The 21,879-nt window shown below is 35.9% G+C and overlaps 1 protein-coding gene across 1 annotated transcript in view; it reads left to right on the top strand.

Moving 5' to 3' along the window:
• Window positions 1–5,765: 5,765 nt before the first annotated feature.
• The window catches only part of BOLL (boule homolog, RNA binding protein), a 30,530-nt gene continuing 14,416 nt past the window's right edge, over window positions 5,766–21,879 (top strand). Inside the window, exons 1-6 of the mRNA XM_060015399.1 lie at window positions 5,766–5,786; window positions 9,481–9,624; window positions 12,166–12,257; window positions 14,319–14,373; window positions 15,608–15,683; window positions 19,189–19,316. Of these exons, the coding sequence (XP_059871382.1) occupies window positions 5,766–5,786; window positions 9,481–9,624; window positions 12,166–12,257; window positions 14,319–14,373; window positions 15,608–15,683; window positions 19,189–19,316 (516 nt within the window). The remainder of the gene's footprint in view (window positions 5,787–9,480; window positions 9,625–12,165; window positions 12,258–14,318; window positions 14,374–15,607; window positions 15,684–19,188; window positions 19,317–21,879) is intronic.

Genomic DNA, 21,879 nt, shown 5'->3' on the forward strand with positions numbered 1-21,879 from the left:
AAATCTGTAAAAAATACAAACACATGGAGGCTAAACAATACACTACATAATAACCAAGAGATCACTTAAGAAATCGAAGAGGAAGTCAATAACACCCTAGAAACAAATGAAAATGGAAACACAATGACCCCAAACCTATGGGATACAGCAAAAGCAGTTCTAAGAGGGAAGTTTATAGCAATACAATCCTAACTTTAAGAAACAAGAAACATGTCAAATAAATAACCTAGCCTTACACCTAAAGCAATTAGAGAAATAAGAACAAAAAAAACCCAAAGTTAGCAGGAGGAAAGAAATCATAAAGATCACATCAGAAACCAATGAAAAAGAAATAAAGGAAACAGTAGCAAAGATCAATAAAACTAAAAGCTGGTTCTTTGAGAAGATAAACAAAATTGATAAACCATTAGCCAGACTCATCAAGAAAAAAAAGGGAGAAGACTCAAATCAATAGAATTAGAAATGAAAAAGGAGAAGGAACAACTGACACTGCAGAAATACAAAGGATCATGAGAGATTACTATGAGCAACTATATGCCAATAAAATGGACAACCTGGAAGAAATGGACAAATTCTTAGAAAGGCACAACCTTCCGAGATTGAACCAGTAAGAAATAGAAAATATAAACAGACCAATCACAAGCACTGAAACTGAGACGGTGATTAAAAATCTTCTAACAAACAAAAGCCCAGGACCAGATGGCTTCACAGGCAAATTCTATCAAACATCTAGAGAAGAGCTAACACCTATCCTTCTCTAACTCTTCCAAAATATAGCAGAGGGAGGAACACTCTCAAACTCATTCTACAAGGCAACCATAACCCTGATACCACAACCAGACAAAGATGTAACAAAGAAAGAAAACTACAGGCCAATATCATTGATGAACATACACGCAAAAATCCTCAACAAAATACTAGCAAACAGAATCCAACAGCACATTAAAAGGATCATACACCAGGATCAAGTGGGGCTTATCCCAGGAATGCAAGGATTCTTCAATATAGGCAAATCAATGAATGTGATACACCATATTAAAAAACTGAAGAAGAAAAACCATACGATCATCTCAATAGATGCAGAGAAAACTTTTGACAAAATTCAACACCCATTTATGATAAAAACACTCCAGAAAGTAGGCATACAGGGAACTTATCTCAACATAATAAAGGCCATATATGACAAACCCACAGCCAATATTATCCTCAATGGTGAAAAACTGACACCATTTCCACTAAGATCAGGAACAACACAAGGTTGCCCACTCTCACCACTATTATTCAACATTGTTTTGGAAGTTTTAGCCACAGCAATCAGAGAAAAAATGAAATAAAAGGAATCCAAATCGGAAAAGAAGAAGTAAAGCTGTCACTGCAGATGACATGATACTATACATACAGAATCCTAAAGATGTTATCAGAAAACTACTAGAGCTAATCAATGAATTTGGTAAAGTTGCAGGATACAGAATTAATGCACAGAAATCTCTTGCATTCCTATACACTAATGATGAAAAATCTGAAAGAGAAATTAAGGAAACACTCCCATTTACCAATGCAACAAGAAGAATTAAATACCTAGGAATAAACCTACCTAAGGAGATAAAAGACCTGAATGCAGAAAAGTATCAGACACTGATGAAAGAAACTAAAGATGATACAAACAGATGGAGAGATATACCATGTTCTTGGATTGGAAGAATCAGCATTGTGAAAACGACTATACTACCCAAAGCAATCTACAAATTCAATGCAATCCCTATCAAACTATCAATGGCATTTTTCACAGAGCTAGAAAAAAAATTTCACAATTTGTATGGAAACACAAAAGACCCTGAATAGCCAAAGCAATCTTGAGAAAGAAAAACGGAGCTGGAGAAATCAGGCTCCCGGACTTCAGACTATAGTACAAAACTGCAGTAGCTTTGTACAAAGTACAGTACAGTAATCAAGACAGTATGGTACTGGCACAGAAATAGAAATATAGATCAATGGAACAAGATAGAAAGCCCAGAGAGAAACCCATGCACCTATGGTCAACTAATCTATGACAAAGGAGGCAAGGACATACAATGGAGAAATACAGTCTCTTCAATAAGTTGTGCTGGGAAAACTGGACAGCTACATGTAAAAGAATGAAATTAGAACACTCCCTAACACCATACAGAAAAATAAACTCAAAATGGATTAGAGACCTAAACGTAAGACTGGACACTATAAAACTCTTAGAGGAAAACATAGGAAGAACACTCTTTGACATAAATCACAGCAAGATCTTTTTTGATCCACCTCCTAGAGTAATGGAAATAAAAACAAAAATAAACAAATGGGACCTAATGAAACTTCAAAGCTTTTGCACAGCAAAGGAAACCATAAACAAGATGAAAAGACAACCCTCAGAATGGGAGAAAATATTTGCAAATGAAGCAACAGACAAAGGATTAATCTCCAAAATATATAAACAGCTCATGCAGCTCAATATTAAAAAAACAAACAACCCAATCCAAAAATGCACAGAAGACCTAAATAGACATTTCTCCAAAGAAGACATACAGATGGCCAAGAAGCACATGAAAAGCTGCTCAACATCACTAATTATTAGAGAAATCGAAATCAAAAGTACAATGAGGTATCTATCACCTCACACCAGTTAGAATGGGCATCATCAGAAAATCTAGAAACAACAAATGCTGGAGAGGGTGTGGAGAAAAGGGAACCCTATTGCACTGTTGGTGGGGAGGTAAATTGATACAGCCACTATGGAGAACAGTATGGAGGTTCCTTAAAAAAACTAAAAATAAAATTACCACATGATCCAGCAATCCCACTACTGGGCATATACCCAGAGAAAACCGTAATTCAAAAAGACACATGCACCCCAATGTTCCTTGCAGCACTATTTACAATAGCCAGGTCATGGAAGCAACCTAAATGCCCATCGACAGACGAATGGATAAAGAAGATGTCGTACATATATACAATGGAATATTACTCAGCCATAAAAAGGAACGAATTTGGGTCGTTTGTTGAGACGTGGATGGATCTAGAGACTGTCATACAGAGTGAATTCAGTCAGAAAGAGAAAAACAAATATCGTATATTAACGCATATATGTGGAACCTAGAAAAATGGTACAGATGAACCAGTTTGCAGGGCAGAAATTGAGACATAAATGTAGAGAACAAACGTATGGACACCAAGTGGGGAAAGTAGTGGGGTGGTGGTGGTGGTGTGATGAATTGGGCGATTGGGATTGACATGTATATGCTGATGTGTAGAAAACTGATGACTAATAAGAACCTGCTGTATAAAAAAATAAGATAAAATTTAAAAATTTTTTTAAAAAAATTTATGTGTTTTGCCCACTGCTGGGTACATGGCGGATCAATTTCTTTTCTCCCCTTCCCACTCACGCTAGTATTTCAGCTTTGACGGTGCCCTTACCCAGCCCTGGACACTGTGCTCCACAGTGCTGTTCTCTGTACTCCCACAGGCCTTTGATCATAGTTCACGTACCACTTACCCTATTTTGTATGTATCCTATTTATTATAAGCAATTTAGATGTAATTATTTTGAGTAATTAGTCTTTTCTCTCTTTTTAGATTAAAAACACGTCAAGGACAGAGGTTTGATCTTGTTCATCTTCTTATCTCTCACTGCATATAGTATTATGTACTGAACATAATAGGAACTCTATAAACGTGTACTACGTTGAATTGTATAATTCTACATGTTTTATGCAAGTTTTAAAACAAAAAAACGTTTTGCTTAAGGATTAAAAGACTTAGAAGGAGAACAGAGAATTACCATACTGCAAATACAGTATAGCCCCCTAGCACCCAACACGGATCTTGAAATATACAGTCAGTGTTCCCTAAATTGTGTCGGTTAAATTGTGTGTCACAGACTGAACACCTAGTATGGTGAATACAGTGTTCAAAAATAAGTGTTTTTAGTCAAAAAAGACTTGAACAAAAGAGATGTCAGTAATATCTACTTAAACCCATCATTACTACTGGAAAAAAATGCCCAAAGAAGATCAGTTCTAATGGTATTGAACAGCAAAATTATTCTGCTTGAAACATGAGTTTTAATTTTAATAGGTTTGTAGTCTCTGTTTCCAAAGAAACTAAAACCTGAGAAATTGAGCTTAAATTGTATGCACAAATGTATATTAGGATGCTTTAGCTGAACTGTATTCAATGAAAATAATTACGTTTCCCATTTTATTTGTGGTAAATAATATGAAGAGCTAATGTTTGAACAGATTAAAAATTAAATACATAATAATTTTTAACTATCTTGAAAGTAAAAAAAACAAACTTTTATAATAGAGAGTACGAAAGTTATTACTGAGGTAACTTTTAACAGTCGTTGTTGTTAATTCTTTAAAAATATATGTCAAAATGGTTAAGATCATGACCTGCTGTCAGAGAGACATCCGGGTTACATCTATAGCTTTAGAACTTGACCAAATTACTTAACTTAATATTAACTTAACTTAATTAACTTAATTAACTTAACTTAATATTACTTAACTTAATATTTCCATTTGCTCACCTGTAATATGAAGATAACAGGAGCATCTATTTGAAGGGTTGCTGTAAAAATGAAATGATTAAGTGATACTGATTGTAAAGCACTGCGCCTGGCACCAAAGTGAGGCCTTGATAAATGGTAGCCATAATCATCATCATTATTACAGAAGTTAACCTAGTTGTAATTATTTAGAACTTGGTTATATATTTTATATACATAAAATATGTGATATCGGCGAGATATGTAAATAAATCGCAGCTACCTTCTGGCAATATATTTTACGAAGCAGTCTTCTTCCAAAGGAGATCCCAAGGTGGCTAGAGCCACTCCAGCCAAGTGGCACAGTCCTCACCCCTCGAGCGCGCGGGTGGCTCTGTCGCGGGCCGGCTCCCCAGGCTGTGCGGCGGCCGGGCGGTGCTCAGCGGTCGCGGGCCTGGGGCGGGCGCCGGGGCCCGGTCTGCGCGGCGCGGCGGGCCCCGGACAAGCCTCCCGCGCCGCCCCGCCCGCTCGGCTGGGATGAGTGACGGCGACAACAGGTGCGGTGCCGCGCGGCTTCCGCGGCTTCTCCGGAGCCTCCGAGTTTGGCGCGTCAGGCCCCAGGGAGTCACACTTCGACTCTGCAAACTGGCCTCCTCGCCCCGCACCAGCCTTCCGAAGTCGCCCCTCAACAGGCTTCTTGCACCTTAGCAAAGCCTGAGGTCACCTCCACCTCTCGAAACCCACCAGTCCCAGAGGCCAACTTTTCTCCAAAGGGGAGAAGGAAAGGCGTGAAAGGCGTGCGGTGCATGGAACTCTGCATAACCGTTCGCTCTCTCCTCCCCAGCCGTCCGAAAACAGGCGAGAGTGGCTCCAGAAGGGAGCCCTCGCTCCGCACACTCCACGCCCGCCCCGACCTGCTGTACGCTCTGCCCCTGAAACGGCCCAGCTCGGCGACCACGGGCCACCGCCGAAACCCGCCCGCCCGCGCCCCTCCCCGGGCTGTGGCGCCCGCCCGCACCGCAGTCCACCGCCCTAGGCGACGCCGCCTGTCCCTCCTCACCCCCCGGGGTGGCAGGTTCAGGACCCGGGTCCGAGTCTCCGGCCCTGCAACTGCCACCAACGCCGTCGCCGCCAGTGGGAGAGAGTCTCCGTCGGCAAACGTGGTGCTGCTTCCTGGGTGTGAAGGTGCTTTCAAACCTTAGGTTTCTGTTCCTTTGCCCCTGGCTTTTGAAGAACAGAGAGGAGGATGGAGACCGAGTCCGGGGCGGTGAGTACGGCGGTCATGGCCCGGAGTCCTGGGCCCCGGGGTAGTGGGGAGAAGGAGAAATGTGGACTCCGTCTGTGAGGGACTGGAAGGGCGAGTCTAGAGCCTGCGATTTTGTCGGGAAGTAACGTGGTCAGGTAGCCCCATCGACTGCCACGAAGAGCGGCCCGCCTGCAGGCCCCGTCGGGTTGTGTCGTGGGGTCGGGAAGGTGCGGCCACCGGGCCTGAACGGGGTGTAGACGGGCTGGGAGACCTCGGCAGCGACCGGAGGCGGTGGGTGGCTGGGCCCTGTGCACCAGGCCGGGCCCAGGCTAGAGAAATAGCTTTCCCGCCGAAATTAGGCTTGCTGCGTCTTTGACGCCCACTCCCACCGGACTCCGCCCGGCCGCCCCCCTGAGGCGTTGCCCTGGCGGCTGACGCCTTCTCTCCTCGACTGGTCATTGGGGACCAGAAGGCCCGAGAGACCTGGCAGGGGGCGGGGGCGGGGCTGGGTAGCGGGGACCTGTGCCCAGGTCGGACCGGAACCTCTAGCACCAGGTGCGCGCCCAAGCCTGACAGGGCTGGGCTGGGGAGGGGCGGGAGACCGCTTAGGCCCGAGGGGCTGCGGCAACGTGCCGCCCCGCCCCGCGCGGCGCCCGCCAGCAGCCAATCAGCGAGCGCCATGCGAGGCTCGCAGGGCAGGCTGCACACTAGGCCGGCGTCGGGGTCGGTGCCGTTGAGGGTTCCCGCCACTGCTGCTGGCGGGTTTGCAGGGCAAAATTTCTCGCTGGCTAGCTTTCTTTTCCCTCCCGCACTTTGGTGGGGAGGGGGTGGATCCTCGAGACAGTGATCAAGTTCATGATGACCCGAGAGAACCCAAGGGAGTTGTCGCCTCAGCCATTTCCCCCACCGCCTCAGCTTGCTGGCTTCGGAGGGGAAGGAGCACGGAGGCCGTAACTGCGACGGTTAGCCCGCCCTTTTCCTGTTGTCTTTGTTGGCAAAGTAGATGATAGATTTCGAGGTTAATTTTAGAGAGGAGGAGGCAGTGGGGGCACATTACTTTGGAGGAAATTTTAAATAAACTAGTACTAGAAGTTTTATTAAGGACCCTTACTTCTAACCCCAAAACAGCACCAATCTAAGTGCTTTTCATACGTTTGCAAAATTATTGCCAGTAGAATTTGAGGCTTTCTTAATTAACTCAGTGAATCGCTAACCTTCTCTGAGGAACTTAAAGATCGTCTCTACCTGAGCCTTGCTACTACCAAGATTAAAATATTTTCTAGGCTATTATTCATATTGTAGTCTTCAGCCCACAACCTAAGGGTTGGCATATCGTGAGCAGGAAGAAATTACTCATTTATTCATTCGTTCAACAAATATTTATTGAACATGTGCTATATATGGTCCCTACTTTAGATGCTGCGGTGAACAAAACAGGCAAAACCCTCTTCCTTCTTGAACATTACATTATAGTGGAAAGAGACAGATAACAAACATAATAAATAAATTACATGGTATTACATGTTGGTAAGTGGTAAGGAGAAAAATAAAACAGTTGGAACCCACAATAGAACAGGAGTCTTAGAAAATGAAGAATGAAGTGAGTGATATGTAAAAAGTTCATGTTTTTCCTTCCTCGGTATCATTTAACTGATTTCTCAAGATTGGAAGTAAAGCACTCTGTTCTCTTCCATTCAAGTCATTCCTCTCTTAATGAAAACTAATGGAGTTGACTTTTATTTAAACAAATTTGGAACAAAAGAGGTCATCCATTGAATTCATTTTGTTTTTAAGAAGAGAATTACATGAAGATTGATTTTTTTTTTAACTTTGCAAATAGGTAATGACTACATTCTGTAACCCGGCAGAGAGAAAAGATTGTATCTACCAGAGCTGTTCTATTATCTCTAGCAATACAAATCCACACTTGAAAAGTAAAACGAAGCATCCCAGAATCATCCAGTCTGGGCACTATGTCTTACAAGTAAAGTGACTGAAGTTACAAATAACGTCCAGATGCCCAGGGAGGATGCTGTTAGGATTCCCAGTTTCTTTAATTGGCAACTACAACATAGCAGTTATTAAATATGATGACTCTGTGGTTTAAGAGATGTTTTTATGAACTCCCTTACTAGGGAGTGTTTTTCCCCCTTAAGACTAGATGGAGAATATAGCCCATAAGGTCCAGCCTATAGCCCCATAGTCACTACTGGCCTAGTCATTTCTCTGTACATCTTGCAGAGATTAATTTAGGGATTATGGTTTTATTGGCCAATGAAGTGAAAGGAGAGCAAATGTGAAAAAGAACAACTCCATTATCTAAGTTGGAAATTCATTTTCATGAATTTGTTTTTCAGAGAATTTAAATCATCAACTCCAAGCTTTTTGAAGCACTCATTTAGGGTCTCAAGTCTGTTTCGTGTTCCCAGAAGGAGAATAATTAGCAAGTTCTTAAATTAGTTTCTCTTTAAAATTCTATTCTCAAGTCTTGTTTTTTTTCAGGTGTACCTGAGGAGTCTACTATCTTGCCATTGTGCGAAGGTGTATATGTTAATATATATTTATTAGAATCTAAATTAGGTTGCCGACTTAGAATTGTGAACATATGTATATGAACTCAATTCTTTAGCATAAAGAAAAAATTAGTATAAAAAATTTTAGTATAAAAATTTATACCTATGAGTTATAGGTATACAATTTTTTTTTTTTTTTTTTTTTTTTACTATATCGGTCCACTTTTCCAATTGCCAAGTGCATTTTAAAAATTTGACTTTAGAGTTGAAAAACCGTGAACTTGTGTCGGAGTCTGTTTACTCGTCAATGCCCTTTAGCCAAAGACTACCACAAATACACCTGCAGTTTATTAAAGTTGGATCTTCTGAATTAACAACAAAGAAGAACATACACCATGCGGCCTCTCCGCAAGGTGTTAGAAGAACTTATTATAGGATTTAAGCTTATATTAAGCACTTTTTAGAGAGGGTTTAATGAAGAAAGCTTTACTCTGAAATACATGTTGTCAGGAGGTGGGAGTAATTCTATAATTGGGTATGTTAATTCTTACCTAGGAGACAAGAAAAATAGATTGAAGCTAAAGCTGTGATTGTTAAAAAAAAGGAGCAGTCTTATCAGGCAGGAGAGAAGGACGTTTGGTCATTCTTGTGGTTTGGGTAATGCTTTTGTTTTTGTCAATGTACAGATACGATTATGGAGTGATCTTGTTTTTATCTTCATCCACCACAATCACAGAGGAGCCTTGCCCGATGTTGGTGTTCTGTTAACAAGAGAACACCACAGCCTAGCTGTGAGTTCCCGGCCAACTCCTAACACCAGGGCCTAGTTGGTTGTGCCAGGCCAGCTCCTAGCTGTCCAGGGTTATTCTTCTCTTTTTCAAACTTCTTTTTGAGTTTAATATTCCTTCTTAATGCTTATAATATTTAAATAGTACAGTTAATAATAACTAACATATGTATGTTTAAATAATATATTTAAGATTTAAGATCGTCTCTGTAGAGGAATGAATTCTACATTTCTTATATTTTTGTTGCCCCCAAAAGTTATTAGCTCTAATTATAATCTTCATAATATTAGCATAAATTTAAAGTCTGAAATACTACATTTTGTCAATGACTTATCTTTTTGAAGGATATATGCTTTCATCCTGCATCAAAACTTATACCCAGTACTAAGAGTTTAAAAGAATTTTATTTTACAGCAAACATCGAATCAGATGCAAACAGATTCATTATCTCCATCCCCTAATCCTGTGTCACCTGTGCCTTTGAATAACCCAACAAGTGCCCCAAGATATGGAACAGTGGTCCCTAATCGCATCTTTGTAGGAGGAATCGACCTTAAGGTACCTAATTATGCATGCAACATAGTGTATTCTTTGTATTAGAAGTGTTTTATTTCTCAGAAATTGTTTCTTCTTGCAACTTTAAAAATAACATATTTGCTATTTGCATAATGATTAGTAGGTTTCAAATTGTCTTAATACAAAGAATCTTTTCAACAACAATGTAGGTTAAATAGAGTATATATAATTGTCCAATTTCACATACAAGGAAATTGAGGCTCACTGACATATCTATAAGCTCCTAGCTACTTAGTGACAAAGTGAAAACTAGAATTCTGTTTTTCTGACTCATATCTCCACATGCTTTATTTCACCATACCACACTAATTATACTTTTTTACATAACACTCTAATAGCCCAAATAATGAGTGACTATAATTTTCAAAAGAAGACTCAATTAAGGAAAAAAAAAACAAAAACACAGCAGTTTTATGAAATCCTGTTTCTTTATCCCAACTTTCATCTTAGGCTCCTGAGTAACTTCCTAGATTTCTGTCTTTTGCAGGTTGCTTTCTATCACCTAATTTAGAATTTGGTCACTAAAAAAGGCCTGTGTCCTAGTCAGAATAAAGCATTTTAACAGTAATATGTTTAAATAATGTAATAGCCATTTCACTCTTTCAGAGAGGCATGGTTTTGTGAGATGTTTTGCAGCACCCCCATGTGGGTGGTGGTAGTTAAACACCTACAGGAAAGGCAAGCATGGATAATTTAGGAACACTCTTACTTCCAAGTGGATATATCGAAGGATTTCCAAGCTTCCATATTACATACTGGAAATTTCAGGGGGAGTTGTCTTAATAAAAAAAAAAAACTTGTGCAATTAGGGTATGATATTTGACATTTAATACTCGCTATCTTCCAATGATCAATCTCTCACAATTTGTATGGAATTACTTTTTTCCTGCTCAAGATAAATGTTACACTTAATGTATTTGTCAAAACTGTGAGTCTTAAGCAAGTATGTGATTGGTTCACTAAAAATAAATTAAGGAAAATAATTTCTTATGAAATGCTTATTTTTAAAAAAAAATTTTCTGTTTCTGTAGCAAATATTAATAGCTGACCATAAATATTCAAGTTGAATATTCTTGTTCAGAATTTATATTATATTAGCTCAGTATACTTTTAAATAAATAATAAATGTAATAATTTATATGGCTAGGTTAGTGTAGGTTTTTATTGAAGCCAATCAGCTACAATATGAACTTTGGGGCCATTGTTACAATACAGTCATAGCTTTAACATAACTGCTAGGGTTCTCTCCCTCATACTTACACCTTTCGCAAAACCATAGGTAATTTCCAGCAAGGAAATAGTTTACCGTAGTAGCAAGCAGTCTCAAACTTTTTAAAATTCTTCTTTTTAGAACCCTACAGCCCATCCCTTTTAATATTTAATCATCTTGACTTTCTGTGTCCTTACTTTTCAGCAAAGAAATGGAGCTGCAAAATTGAGCTAGTGATTTTTCTATCAGAGAATAGTTTGAATTAATTTGTTTTCAAGTCTCTAATAGAAACCTTATTCTGACGTTGATTCCATTTTGTGTTTATTGAAATGAGGCAGTCAGTTATTCTCAGATTAACTCAGTATTTGTCATCATCCAGTTTAGCAGGCTTTAGGTTACCAACTAAAAACCAGTAAGTAGTGAGGTAGCAGTGGAACTCAAGAAATATTGCTCTGCTGTTAGGCATGTCTTTTCCTAGATATATAAAGAAAAAATTTTTCTATGGATATTTAAAGTACCTCTTGGGGGCAAACACTTATAGCTGAACCAGAAAATGAAATTGCAATGAATTTAGTGTGAATACTCTAGAGAAAGGTGATATGGGTCTATTTTGAGACTATTTCAATTAAAACCAGATATGCCAAACTATCTTTGTAGGCATCTTGTACATGATAGTCTAATTATGACTCAATTTTTTTTGCATATCATCATAATGTCTGTATTTAGCTGACATGTATATTGAATACAGATAAAGCATCTAAAAACTTTAAATCTTGTAGCCTCTCTGTTGTTATCACAAATTGAGTTCAGGTACTTTTGGAAATATATTTCCTTCCTAAGACCTTACTTTTCCTGGGGACTCTGCTGATTTAAATAGAGTGACTGGTATAGGCCAGCATAACCTAGTTCCACTGCTATGACTGTGGGCCTCTCTGAACCACAAGAACCAATAGTAGTATGCCCTTAGTAAAGTTATAGCCATGCCTAGTACATTTTATTAAAAACTGGCTAACTAGAGAACAAGAATTCCTTTAAATAGTGAGCTTTCTTTGTAGTTTTTTAAAAATTCAGCTTAAAATATTTTATTGCAGTGTAATATTTTATGACATAGTATTAACAACTCTGCATAAAGCAAAGTATTCATATTGATTTTAATAACCTAGTGGTTTCATGCACTGTTTTTATGATGAGAGGCATTCTTACATCCATATTGTTATTTATGTTACCTTTTGTGTCTCCAAACCAAGCATAGGAGTTGTTTCATCTTTTATCAATTAAAATGGTTTTTGTGTGTTTTCTTTTTATACCATTAGACAAATGAAAATGATTTAAGAAAATTTTTTTCCCAGTATGGGTCTGTAAAAGAAGTGAAGATTGTAAATGACAGAGCTGGAGTGCCCAAAGGGTTAGTATCACTATGGATAGTACATGGAATTGACAATTGTATTTTTATTGGATTGCTAGGTTTTGTATACTAATTTACTTTGGTTCCATTTTTTAAAAGAGAGTTTCATGCCTTCTTCTTTCCTCCTACCTTTTGATTTCAGTGTGTGTGTGTTTGTGTATTTTGGAGGAATAGTGACACTATAATATTCCTTAATCTATTGGAAAGTTATTCTTGCAAAGGCTGAGGGACCATTCATTGTTCGGTAATAAGCACTTAATGTCAAGTAGCTCTTGTCCAGTAGCCAAGGCACCAGAAGCTAAAGGAATCTGATATTTTTGGAATTGTATACCTGCTTTAGACTAGAGAGAACTTTACCTGAAAAAGGCTGACACAAAAGAGCGTCCATAGGTTGTGCCTCAAAGACCTAATTAGGGGACTAATCTGAGAAATATAACTCTTAATGAGAATGATTTTTAACTGCCAAATCAAGGAGAATGAAAATTAAGGGAAAAAAGCAGTAGGATTTGTCTAGAACTGTCTAGTGCCCTTAGAGCTGTTTCAGTGGATTGGTATATTCAAAAGCCAAATACCAGAGAAGAAAACGGTAGTTTGCATAGGGTACTCGCTTAAGAAGTTTGACTGCAAAGTTAAAGAAATCGATGAAGGATTATGTTTGTTTTCTTGAAAAAAAGACAATATATACATACTTATAGGCATAAAAGAAGGGACCAATAAGGTGGAGGGAAAATTATATTAGTGGGAAACTACATGTAAGTATGACAGGTGGACACTTTGGAAGAGATGAGATCCTGCAGAGGTTATTTTTAAAGAAATGAGATATTTCCTGAGACTGACAATCAATATTAGGATGAAGTGAGATTGTACCTCTTTTACTTGGCTTAATAGAATTTGTAATATACATTTTTTAATCATTGAAAAACACACATAGAAATGTAGACTGTATTTTATGCTTTTTCCACTGGGTGGTATATGTGTTCTACCAAAAAAAAAAAAACTAATAATAACGTAAAAATATTTCTTTAGCCGTTGTTTAATGTTTGGGCAAATAGAAAAAAAGAAATTCCTTTGTTGAAAAAGAAAATTCATATATAATACAGCAATTATGAATTGAAGAAACAGTAAATGTTTACTAATTACACAATACATAATTATATAATAGTAATTATGAATTGAGGAAAATAATAGTTTAGCACTACAAAGAAGAGTTTCCTTAAGTTATACAAATAGAGATTACATTTTCGGGGGATATACTTTTTATTTCTTTCATTCCTTTTTTTCTACCTATTTTGGCTTTTTGGACATGGCATACATTGTGTATTTGTGTCTTGATCATGATTTATACTCTGAAGGTAACAAGTATATATGAAAAAGCATATATAAAGTCTGGGTTGTACATATTTTTAATTGATTTTATTTGGGAAATATACTAATAGTTGCATTATCAGTTTATATATGCTGATAATAGTAAATAATATGTTTGTATACTCATTTACCCACATAAAAAATTTTATTATGTTGAAACTTTTAAATTTTTAAAGGTTTTTTTCTACTTTGATTTCTATTTAAACCAAACTTCTATCATTTTAAAAGGATATTAGTGCTCTGGACTGAAATTTATTGCATTCCAATTTGTAAACCAGAATACAAATCTCGCATGCTTTCCTGCCTTACTTACAGCTCAGGTCTGAAACTGTTTCAAGATCCCCAGGGTTTTTTTTTTCTTTTAGGCCCCTCCCTTTAAGAGGAGGTGACAGTGTTAAGCTGTGAATGGTTCTCCTAAGTTTTGCATACTGGTGCACCAAGGAAAAATGTTCACTCCTACCATGGCCCATTCTTTCTTTTTTGTTTTTTTTCTTTTTCTGGCTGCTTCTTGAGGCTTGTGGGATGTTCCCCAACCAGGGATCGAACCCATGCCCCCTGCATTGGGAATGCAGAGGCTTAACTGCTGGACTGCCAGGGAAGTCCCCCGCAATGGCCCATTCTTAAAAAAAAAAAAAAATTTAATCTTAATATATTCCAATGTAATGTTCTAAGATAATAATTAATGCATTTATTTAGGTATGGCTTTGTCACTTTTGAAACACAAGAAGATGCACAAAAAATTTTACAAGAGGTAAGATATTTTGGTGTATTTAACTTAATTTTTAGAACTTCTTTCTCTGAAACTAATCCTTTAAGGTATTAATTTAATAATAGTAGGGTTCCAGTACAATGATTGATTGCTAAAAAAAAAAAAAAAAAAATTTTATCTTCTTTGCATCTTAAGATTGACATTGGTCTCCAAAAAATTGAATTAAAAAAAAAAGATTAAAGAGAAATTTTATCTACAGAAAAACAAATTCCAAATAATTATGTAAGTATGGTTGTGAAGTTTGTATATAATTTTTCACTTTATTTGCTTAAACTAAGAATTTAAGGATGTATCTTTCCTGAAGTGTTAATAGCACTTTGAATTCCTAAAAAACACTACAAATGTAGATTCCTAGAGTGAGGTTATCTGAGATTATTTCCCTCCTCTGAAAAACTTTATATAAACTAAGAGCACTCATAGAAAAAGTCTATAGCCTGCAGTTCAATATATAATAACTTTAAATTTGGCAACTGTAACATTTAAATTTTTTAGGAAAAAATTTTATTTAAATTGTATTTAAGTCATATGCAGTCGATTCTCATTATTTGTAGTGGTGTGTTCTATAAAATCACCACGAACACTGAATTAGCAAATATTGAAGTGCTGCACCTAGAAGAATACAGGGCTAGGGTCCCACAAGCTTCTGCTCACAATATTTTCATCAGCCGATCAATACGTAACTTTGTCTTATGTGTGCTTCTGTTTAAAGATATTATATTTGATTCATTAACACTGAACTCGTGGCCAACAGCACTATAACTCATGCCTGAATTAAACCCAGCTAGCACATATTTTTCTCCATTAAGTCACATGACAGTCTTCTTGCACTTAGGAACACTAGCAAGCACTTCAGCACTACACTTGAGGGCCATTTTAAATAGCAAAAATACCAACATAAGTCACAAAAATGTGAAAAACATGACACTAAATAGAACATGAAAAGGACAATTGTTTACAGTATAAAAGATGGAAAAAGAAAACAGTGTCACCCTGTTTGACCTTAGCTGGGACCACGTGTGTAAGGAGACTCAAATTTTTCACCTCTCTGCTCACACACACTAATAACTAGTAAATTGTCAGATGAGGAATTAGGGCCAGAGCACTGGAACCAAGATTCACACCCAGATCTATTTAAATCCAAAGACTTTGCCCTTTCCACTATGCCTTGCCACTTTCAAAGAATGATAATAAAATAATTTATTTTTTCTTATTTTAGGCTGAAAAACTTAATTACAAGGACAAGAAACTGAACATTGGTCCAGCAATAAGAAAACAACAAGTAGGGATCCCTCGTATGTATTGAGAACTAATGTATTTTTCAGTATTTTTGCATGGTTCTTTTTTGAAATATTAGAGTTTTAATAGAACTTCATTAAAATATCAGCTTTCTTTCATTTAATAAAGTAAATTTAGTGAAGTTGGTGGTCAAATGAATATTTCTTACCACAAATTAAAATATATTAGTTTGCAGGGTAGGGGGGACTAGGCAAAATTTATATAAATAATGGTGTTTAACTATATTCCATATAGTTACATCTTTAAAGGAAAAATCTTTTATGATAAAAATATAGTTTAAAATTACAAAAGAAATTAGAAGTAGTTAATTACTATTTAGAAAATTTTCTAATTAACAAAGTAATTTAAAATTAGAGTAAAATTACAGAAAGTGAAAATATAGAACAAATATCAGAAACTCTGGTTGTATGGTACATACTGTAACCCAACCACATGTATCATAACAGAGGAAACAATCCCTAAAGCTTTAGGAACTGGCTAAGTTAGATGCCTTCCTCAAATTTTGGTAATGCTTTCGACTCTACTCTTTTTTTCCTCACTCTTCCCATTTATTAAGTTAGACATCTTTACAGTTAACTTTTACCTATAATATTTATTAAAATCTCCGACAGAATCTTTGGCCTAGAAGGAGAAACTTCGCATAAAATTTGTAACTCAATTTTTTATTCTTCCTTAGCTGTGTCCTAGTGTCTACTGGGATGTTTAAAACATTAGGTGGATATTGTACATCTGTTAACAAATTAATAGATTGTGCTCATTTGGACTGTTCTGTTTTTGACTTAGAAGTTAACAGATATCAAGTTTAATTTTGACTTAGTATTTGTTAATTCAGAAGATAACTGAAGTGTCCTTAGTAAGTTGATACTCCAAAATGGAATGCAGTAAATATGGCAGAATGCTGAATATTTTCAGACTACTATTGTTAGATGCAAGAGTTAAGCTATAACATGTAATAGCAGTTCTTTAGCCCATTATCACCATCAGTAGGAACAACTAGTAATGTTCATATTATGACCCACAAGTTGCTAAAAATAGAACATAAATCAGCAGTATGCTGAATGCTTTCAAACAGATGTATAGTTATTTAAGAACTATTCAGCGCAAGGGTCAATGTTATGGGTTTTCATTTATTTCATTTAATCTTTACAGCAATCTGTGAGGTATTATTAGTTCTATTTTTGTAAATAGAAAATTCAGCTTATAAAGGTAAAGTCATTGTTTTAGAAACATTTCTGCTGAAATAATCTTAAATGTAGGGGAGAGTTAATCTGGTCATGTTGTGGGTCTTAACCCAATGGCACCATACCAGAATTATAAATTTTCTTTAAATTCTTTAATTTTCTTTAAACTGTCTTTAAAGTCTCATGGTTTATATAAAACTTCATGTGCAATTTGGATTCTGTTCTATAACACTGTATTGTTTATTAAAATGTTTCCTAAAAATAATTGTTTGAATAAGACTGATTCTGTAAGAAGATCACCATGTTCAGCCTGTGCCTTTTCATGTTTCCTGACATAACCATGCTAGGCCCAAATTTGAGAAGTATGGGGTTAAATAACTTAACCAAATGGTAGCATTAGCCTTCAAATCCAGGACAGTTTGACTCCAAAGCTATTTTTACTTGTCTACAAAGAAAGGATAAGTATTAAAGATATATTTACAAAATATAAGGGATTCTTATCTCATTTTTTTTCAAATCTATCACTTCTTTTCCATCTCCATTACCAATATTCTAGACCCAGCTACCCACTTTTCTTGCCTTAATTTCTAGAAAAGCCTCCTAACTGGTCTCTCTGAATCCAGTCATGCTACCTTCCAACCTATCACACACAAGGCAGCCAGAGTGATCTTTCAGAAGTGCACATCTTATCATGTTATTCTCTGCTTATTTTGAGCTGTCCTTCTCTTTTCTTTCCATGCTTTAGCCATCTAGCCTTCCCTCAGTTTCAGAACATAACCATATTCCTGATATACTATTTTCTTTACCTAGAGTGATCTTTGCCATCCCATTCGTTCTTTAAAGCTCAGCCCAAAACAAATGTCATTTCCTCACAGATGCTACATATATACATATATATATATATTTGAAATGTTCACCATTGTACCCTATACTACCTCTTCATGTCTTTATCAAAATTGTATTTAATTAATTGTGTAATTAGCTAATGACTATCTTCCTTACCAGAACCTAACTTCTATGAAGATAGAGGCCATGGCATGCTCATTTTTTTCTTTTTTCTTTTTGGCTGTATCACTAGGGCCTAGTTCAATGCCTTGTAATAGTAAACACTCAAAATTTATTTATTTAACAGATAAACCTGTGGTTCCTTGACGATCTTTGGAGGGAAATTCATGGACCTTCTGAATTGCATGCAAAATTTTGTTTGAATATATGTATTTTTGAGAAAAGGGTCTGTGGCTTTCATCAGATTCTCAAAAGCATTGGATTAAGAACCACTAAAATATGCTATAACAATACTCGATAAAATGTGGTGAAAATATAAAAGCTGAGAAGTAGTACTGCTATTTAGAGTGGCAGGCCAGTGCTGCTTACAGTGTGGTTTGCAGCCACCAACAGTTCACTTGGAATCTGTCAAAATGCAGTTCCTCAGGCCCTATCCCAGGCCTCCTGAATCAAAATCTCTTGAAAGAACTGGAATTTGTATTTTAATAAGCTGTCTAGGTTATTATAATGAATTTTAAATTTTGAGAAGCACTAGTATAGTGGAAGGAGGATTGCCAGTTCAGTAACTTATATAACCTGTTGGTCAAGTACTTAAATCTAACTTGGCATATAAAATTTTTAAAGTCTTTTTTTTTAATTTGGGGGGGAGGAGTATATATAACTTTCACCTAGGAAAAGAGATGAGGACCCAAAATTAGCAACATAAAGGTCTGTGGTCATGTTTGTAATAGCAGCAGTTGTAGCAAAGGGAGACTAGAGAATAAAATATAGTCATAGCATGAGTGAGTGCTTGCTGATAGTAGATCCAAAGAATTTGTAAGGTGGAACAAGTGTCTTGAGGAAAGTAGAATTTTGTCTAATTTCACTGCCTCCATTTTCTTTGGCCTTTTACAAATAGACAGTCTTACTAAGATCTTAGGAACTTCACTACAGTGTCTATAGTCTTCAGGAAACTCTAAATTGTATGTAATTTATATTTGTAATAATAATGACTTTGCTGATAATAATCTCAATTGTTAAGTTTTGTGTTTCATTATACTAGTATTAAAATCTGAATTGGTGAATTTTTAGTATTCCTTATTAAACTTGTTTCTTTTTCTTTCATTTACCTTAAGCTAACAAAAGCTCTAAGGTAGTGAGTTTGAAAATATATATTTCAAATATACTTTAACATATGGAATTTTTTAAAGAACTTATTCAATTTTTACTGTAACTATATATATGTGTTAAGATAAACATCTTCCATTGTTCAGAAATTACATTTTTAAATGTCAAACTGAACATTTCAATTATTACTATTTACACTTTGTTTTAGGTCCCAGTGTAATGCCAGCTGCTGGAACAATGTATCTAACAACTTCAACTGGATATCCTTACACTTATCATAATGGTGTTGCTTATTTTCATACTCCAGAGGTAGCTTCTGTCCCACCACCTTGGCCTGTAAGTAATTTCATTTTAGAAGGGTTTCCATCTATTACTATTAAATTTTTTATTTCTGAAATATTTCAACCACAGACAATTACAAATAATAACAGCCATGTAGCTACCACTCAAATTTAATAGAGGTTAACATTTTACCATATTTACTTAAGTTCTTTTAATAGGGGGAATAAAATATGACAAATTCAAGTAAACTCTCCTTGCCCCAATTATCTTACCCTCTTTTCCTCCTTAGAGGTTAACCAGAGTATCTTTTCTTTCCATTTTATATGTTTTTACTACAAATGTAGAGATAGTTAAACAATAGATACATAGTATTGCTTTAGGCGGTTTTTAAACACTATATAAATAATCTGGTTTTCCTAGTCAACATTATGTTTTTGAGATTAAACCATGTTGATCCTAGCATATCTAGTTCATTTATTTAAATTTTTTATAATATTCCATTGTATGAGTGTATATTCCCTAATGATGGACATTGTAAGTTTTTTCCTACAATCAAGACTACATTGAGGAAACTATACTCAATATTTTGTAATAACCTATAAAGGAAAAATTCAGAAAAAACATTTATATATATATGCATAACTGAATCACTTTGCTGTACACCTGGAACTAACACAACATTGTAAATCAACTATACGTCAATAAAAAAATTTAGTAAGATGAAGTATTTTCAATGCAGTTTTGATATTACATGTACTCTTTTTAAATTGCTTGTGATTTTTTAAAATTTAACCATCGAGGTCCTATTTTTTATTCTAGTCAATTTGCATGACAATGTAGAATCAAAACTTCATCATTTTATATATAAATTTTATACGGTATTATTTAATCTTTTTCATTCTTTCTGAGTTTAAAAGTTTTATAACTGAATCAATTAATTTTTTCATTTTACTTCATCACTTAAAATTTTGCCCCACTAGGGATCTGATAACTACTCAGATTTACTTTCTGCTAGTTATTCCATGATTTCATTTTACTTTATACTTAAGTCTTTAATCCGTTTGGAGCTTTCTTGGGGTACATTCTATGGTCATATTCCACAAGTTCAGAGAATCACGTGTGGAGTTTTGTTTTGTTTTTTTTCTGAACAAAAATGGGCAGAAGACCTAAATAGACATTTCTCCAAAGAAGACATACAGATGGCCAAGAAGCACATGAAAGCTGCTCAACATCACTAATTATTAGAGAAATGCAAATCAAAAGTACAATGAGGTATCTATCACCTCACACCAGTTAGAATGGGCATCATCAGAAAATCTACAAACAACAAATGCTGGAGAGGGTGTGGAGAAAACGGAACCCTCTTGCACTGTTGGTGGGAATGTAAATTGATACGGCCACTATGGAGAACAATATGGAGGTTCCTTAAAAAAACTAAAAATAAAATTACCACATGATCCAGCAATCCCGCTACTGGGAATATACGCAGAGAAAACCATAATTCAAAAAGACACATGCACCCCAATGTTCCTTGCAGCACTATTTACAATAGACAGGTCATGGAAGCAACCTAAATGCCCATCAACCGACGAATGGATAAAGAAGATGTTGTACATATATACAATGGAATATTACTCAGCCATAAAAAGGAACGAAATTGAGTCATTTGTTGAGACGTGGATGGATCTAGAGACTGTCATACAGAGTGAAGTAAGTCAGAAAGAGAAAAACAAATATTGTATATTAACGCATGTATGTGGAACCTAGAAAAATGGTACAGATGAACCGGTTTGCAGGGCAGAAGTTGAGACACAGATGTACAGAACAAACATATGGACATCAAGGGGGGAAAGCCACGGGGGGGTGGGGATGGTGGTGTGCTGAATTGGGCAATTGGGATTGACATGTATACACTGATGTGTATAAAATTGATGACTAATAAGAAAGTGCTGTATAAAAAAATAAAATTCAAAAATATTTTTTTAAAAAATGGGCAGAACCAACCCCTACTGATCTACATTTAGTAGGTCTGAGAGTGAAGAATATATATGTATGAATATAATTCTATAAATATAATTAATATATTGTTTATGATTATAATATATTGAATATACAAATATAATAAATACAATTATTTATTATAATACATTACCCCACTTAGAAAAGTTGCAAGTTGCATAACAGTAAATAAATAATAAACAGAGTATAAAATTTTTTTAAGCAGACTAAATTGAACATCTAGATTTTGTATGTATTGTGTGAGAGTTTGTCTAGGACAGTAATCTTCAAAGTTTTTTGCTTATATAGCCTCTAAAATTTTTTTGAAAAATTATGAATACTCTCATTTTTAAGTTGAAATCTAAAATTTACCATAATTTTAAATAATTTAGACATATTATATATTGTAGGTTTGCTTTAGATATATATTTTATAAAAGTCTGTAGCTATAGATTTCATTTAAGACTGGAAAATGTCCTACATGTAGTGATGGATGTTAACTAGACTCATTGTGGTTATCATTTCATTCTTTATATATGTATATAGTCATTATGTTATGCACCTGAAACTAGGATAATGTTGTATGTCAAATATCTCGCAATAAAAAAAAGGAAAAAAA

This window comes from Delphinus delphis, chromosome 7 (genome assembly GCF_949987515.2).
Source record: "Delphinus delphis chromosome 7, mDelDel1.2, whole genome shotgun sequence".
Classification (NCBI taxonomy): domain Eukaryota; kingdom Metazoa; phylum Chordata; class Mammalia; order Artiodactyla; family Delphinidae; genus Delphinus; species Delphinus delphis.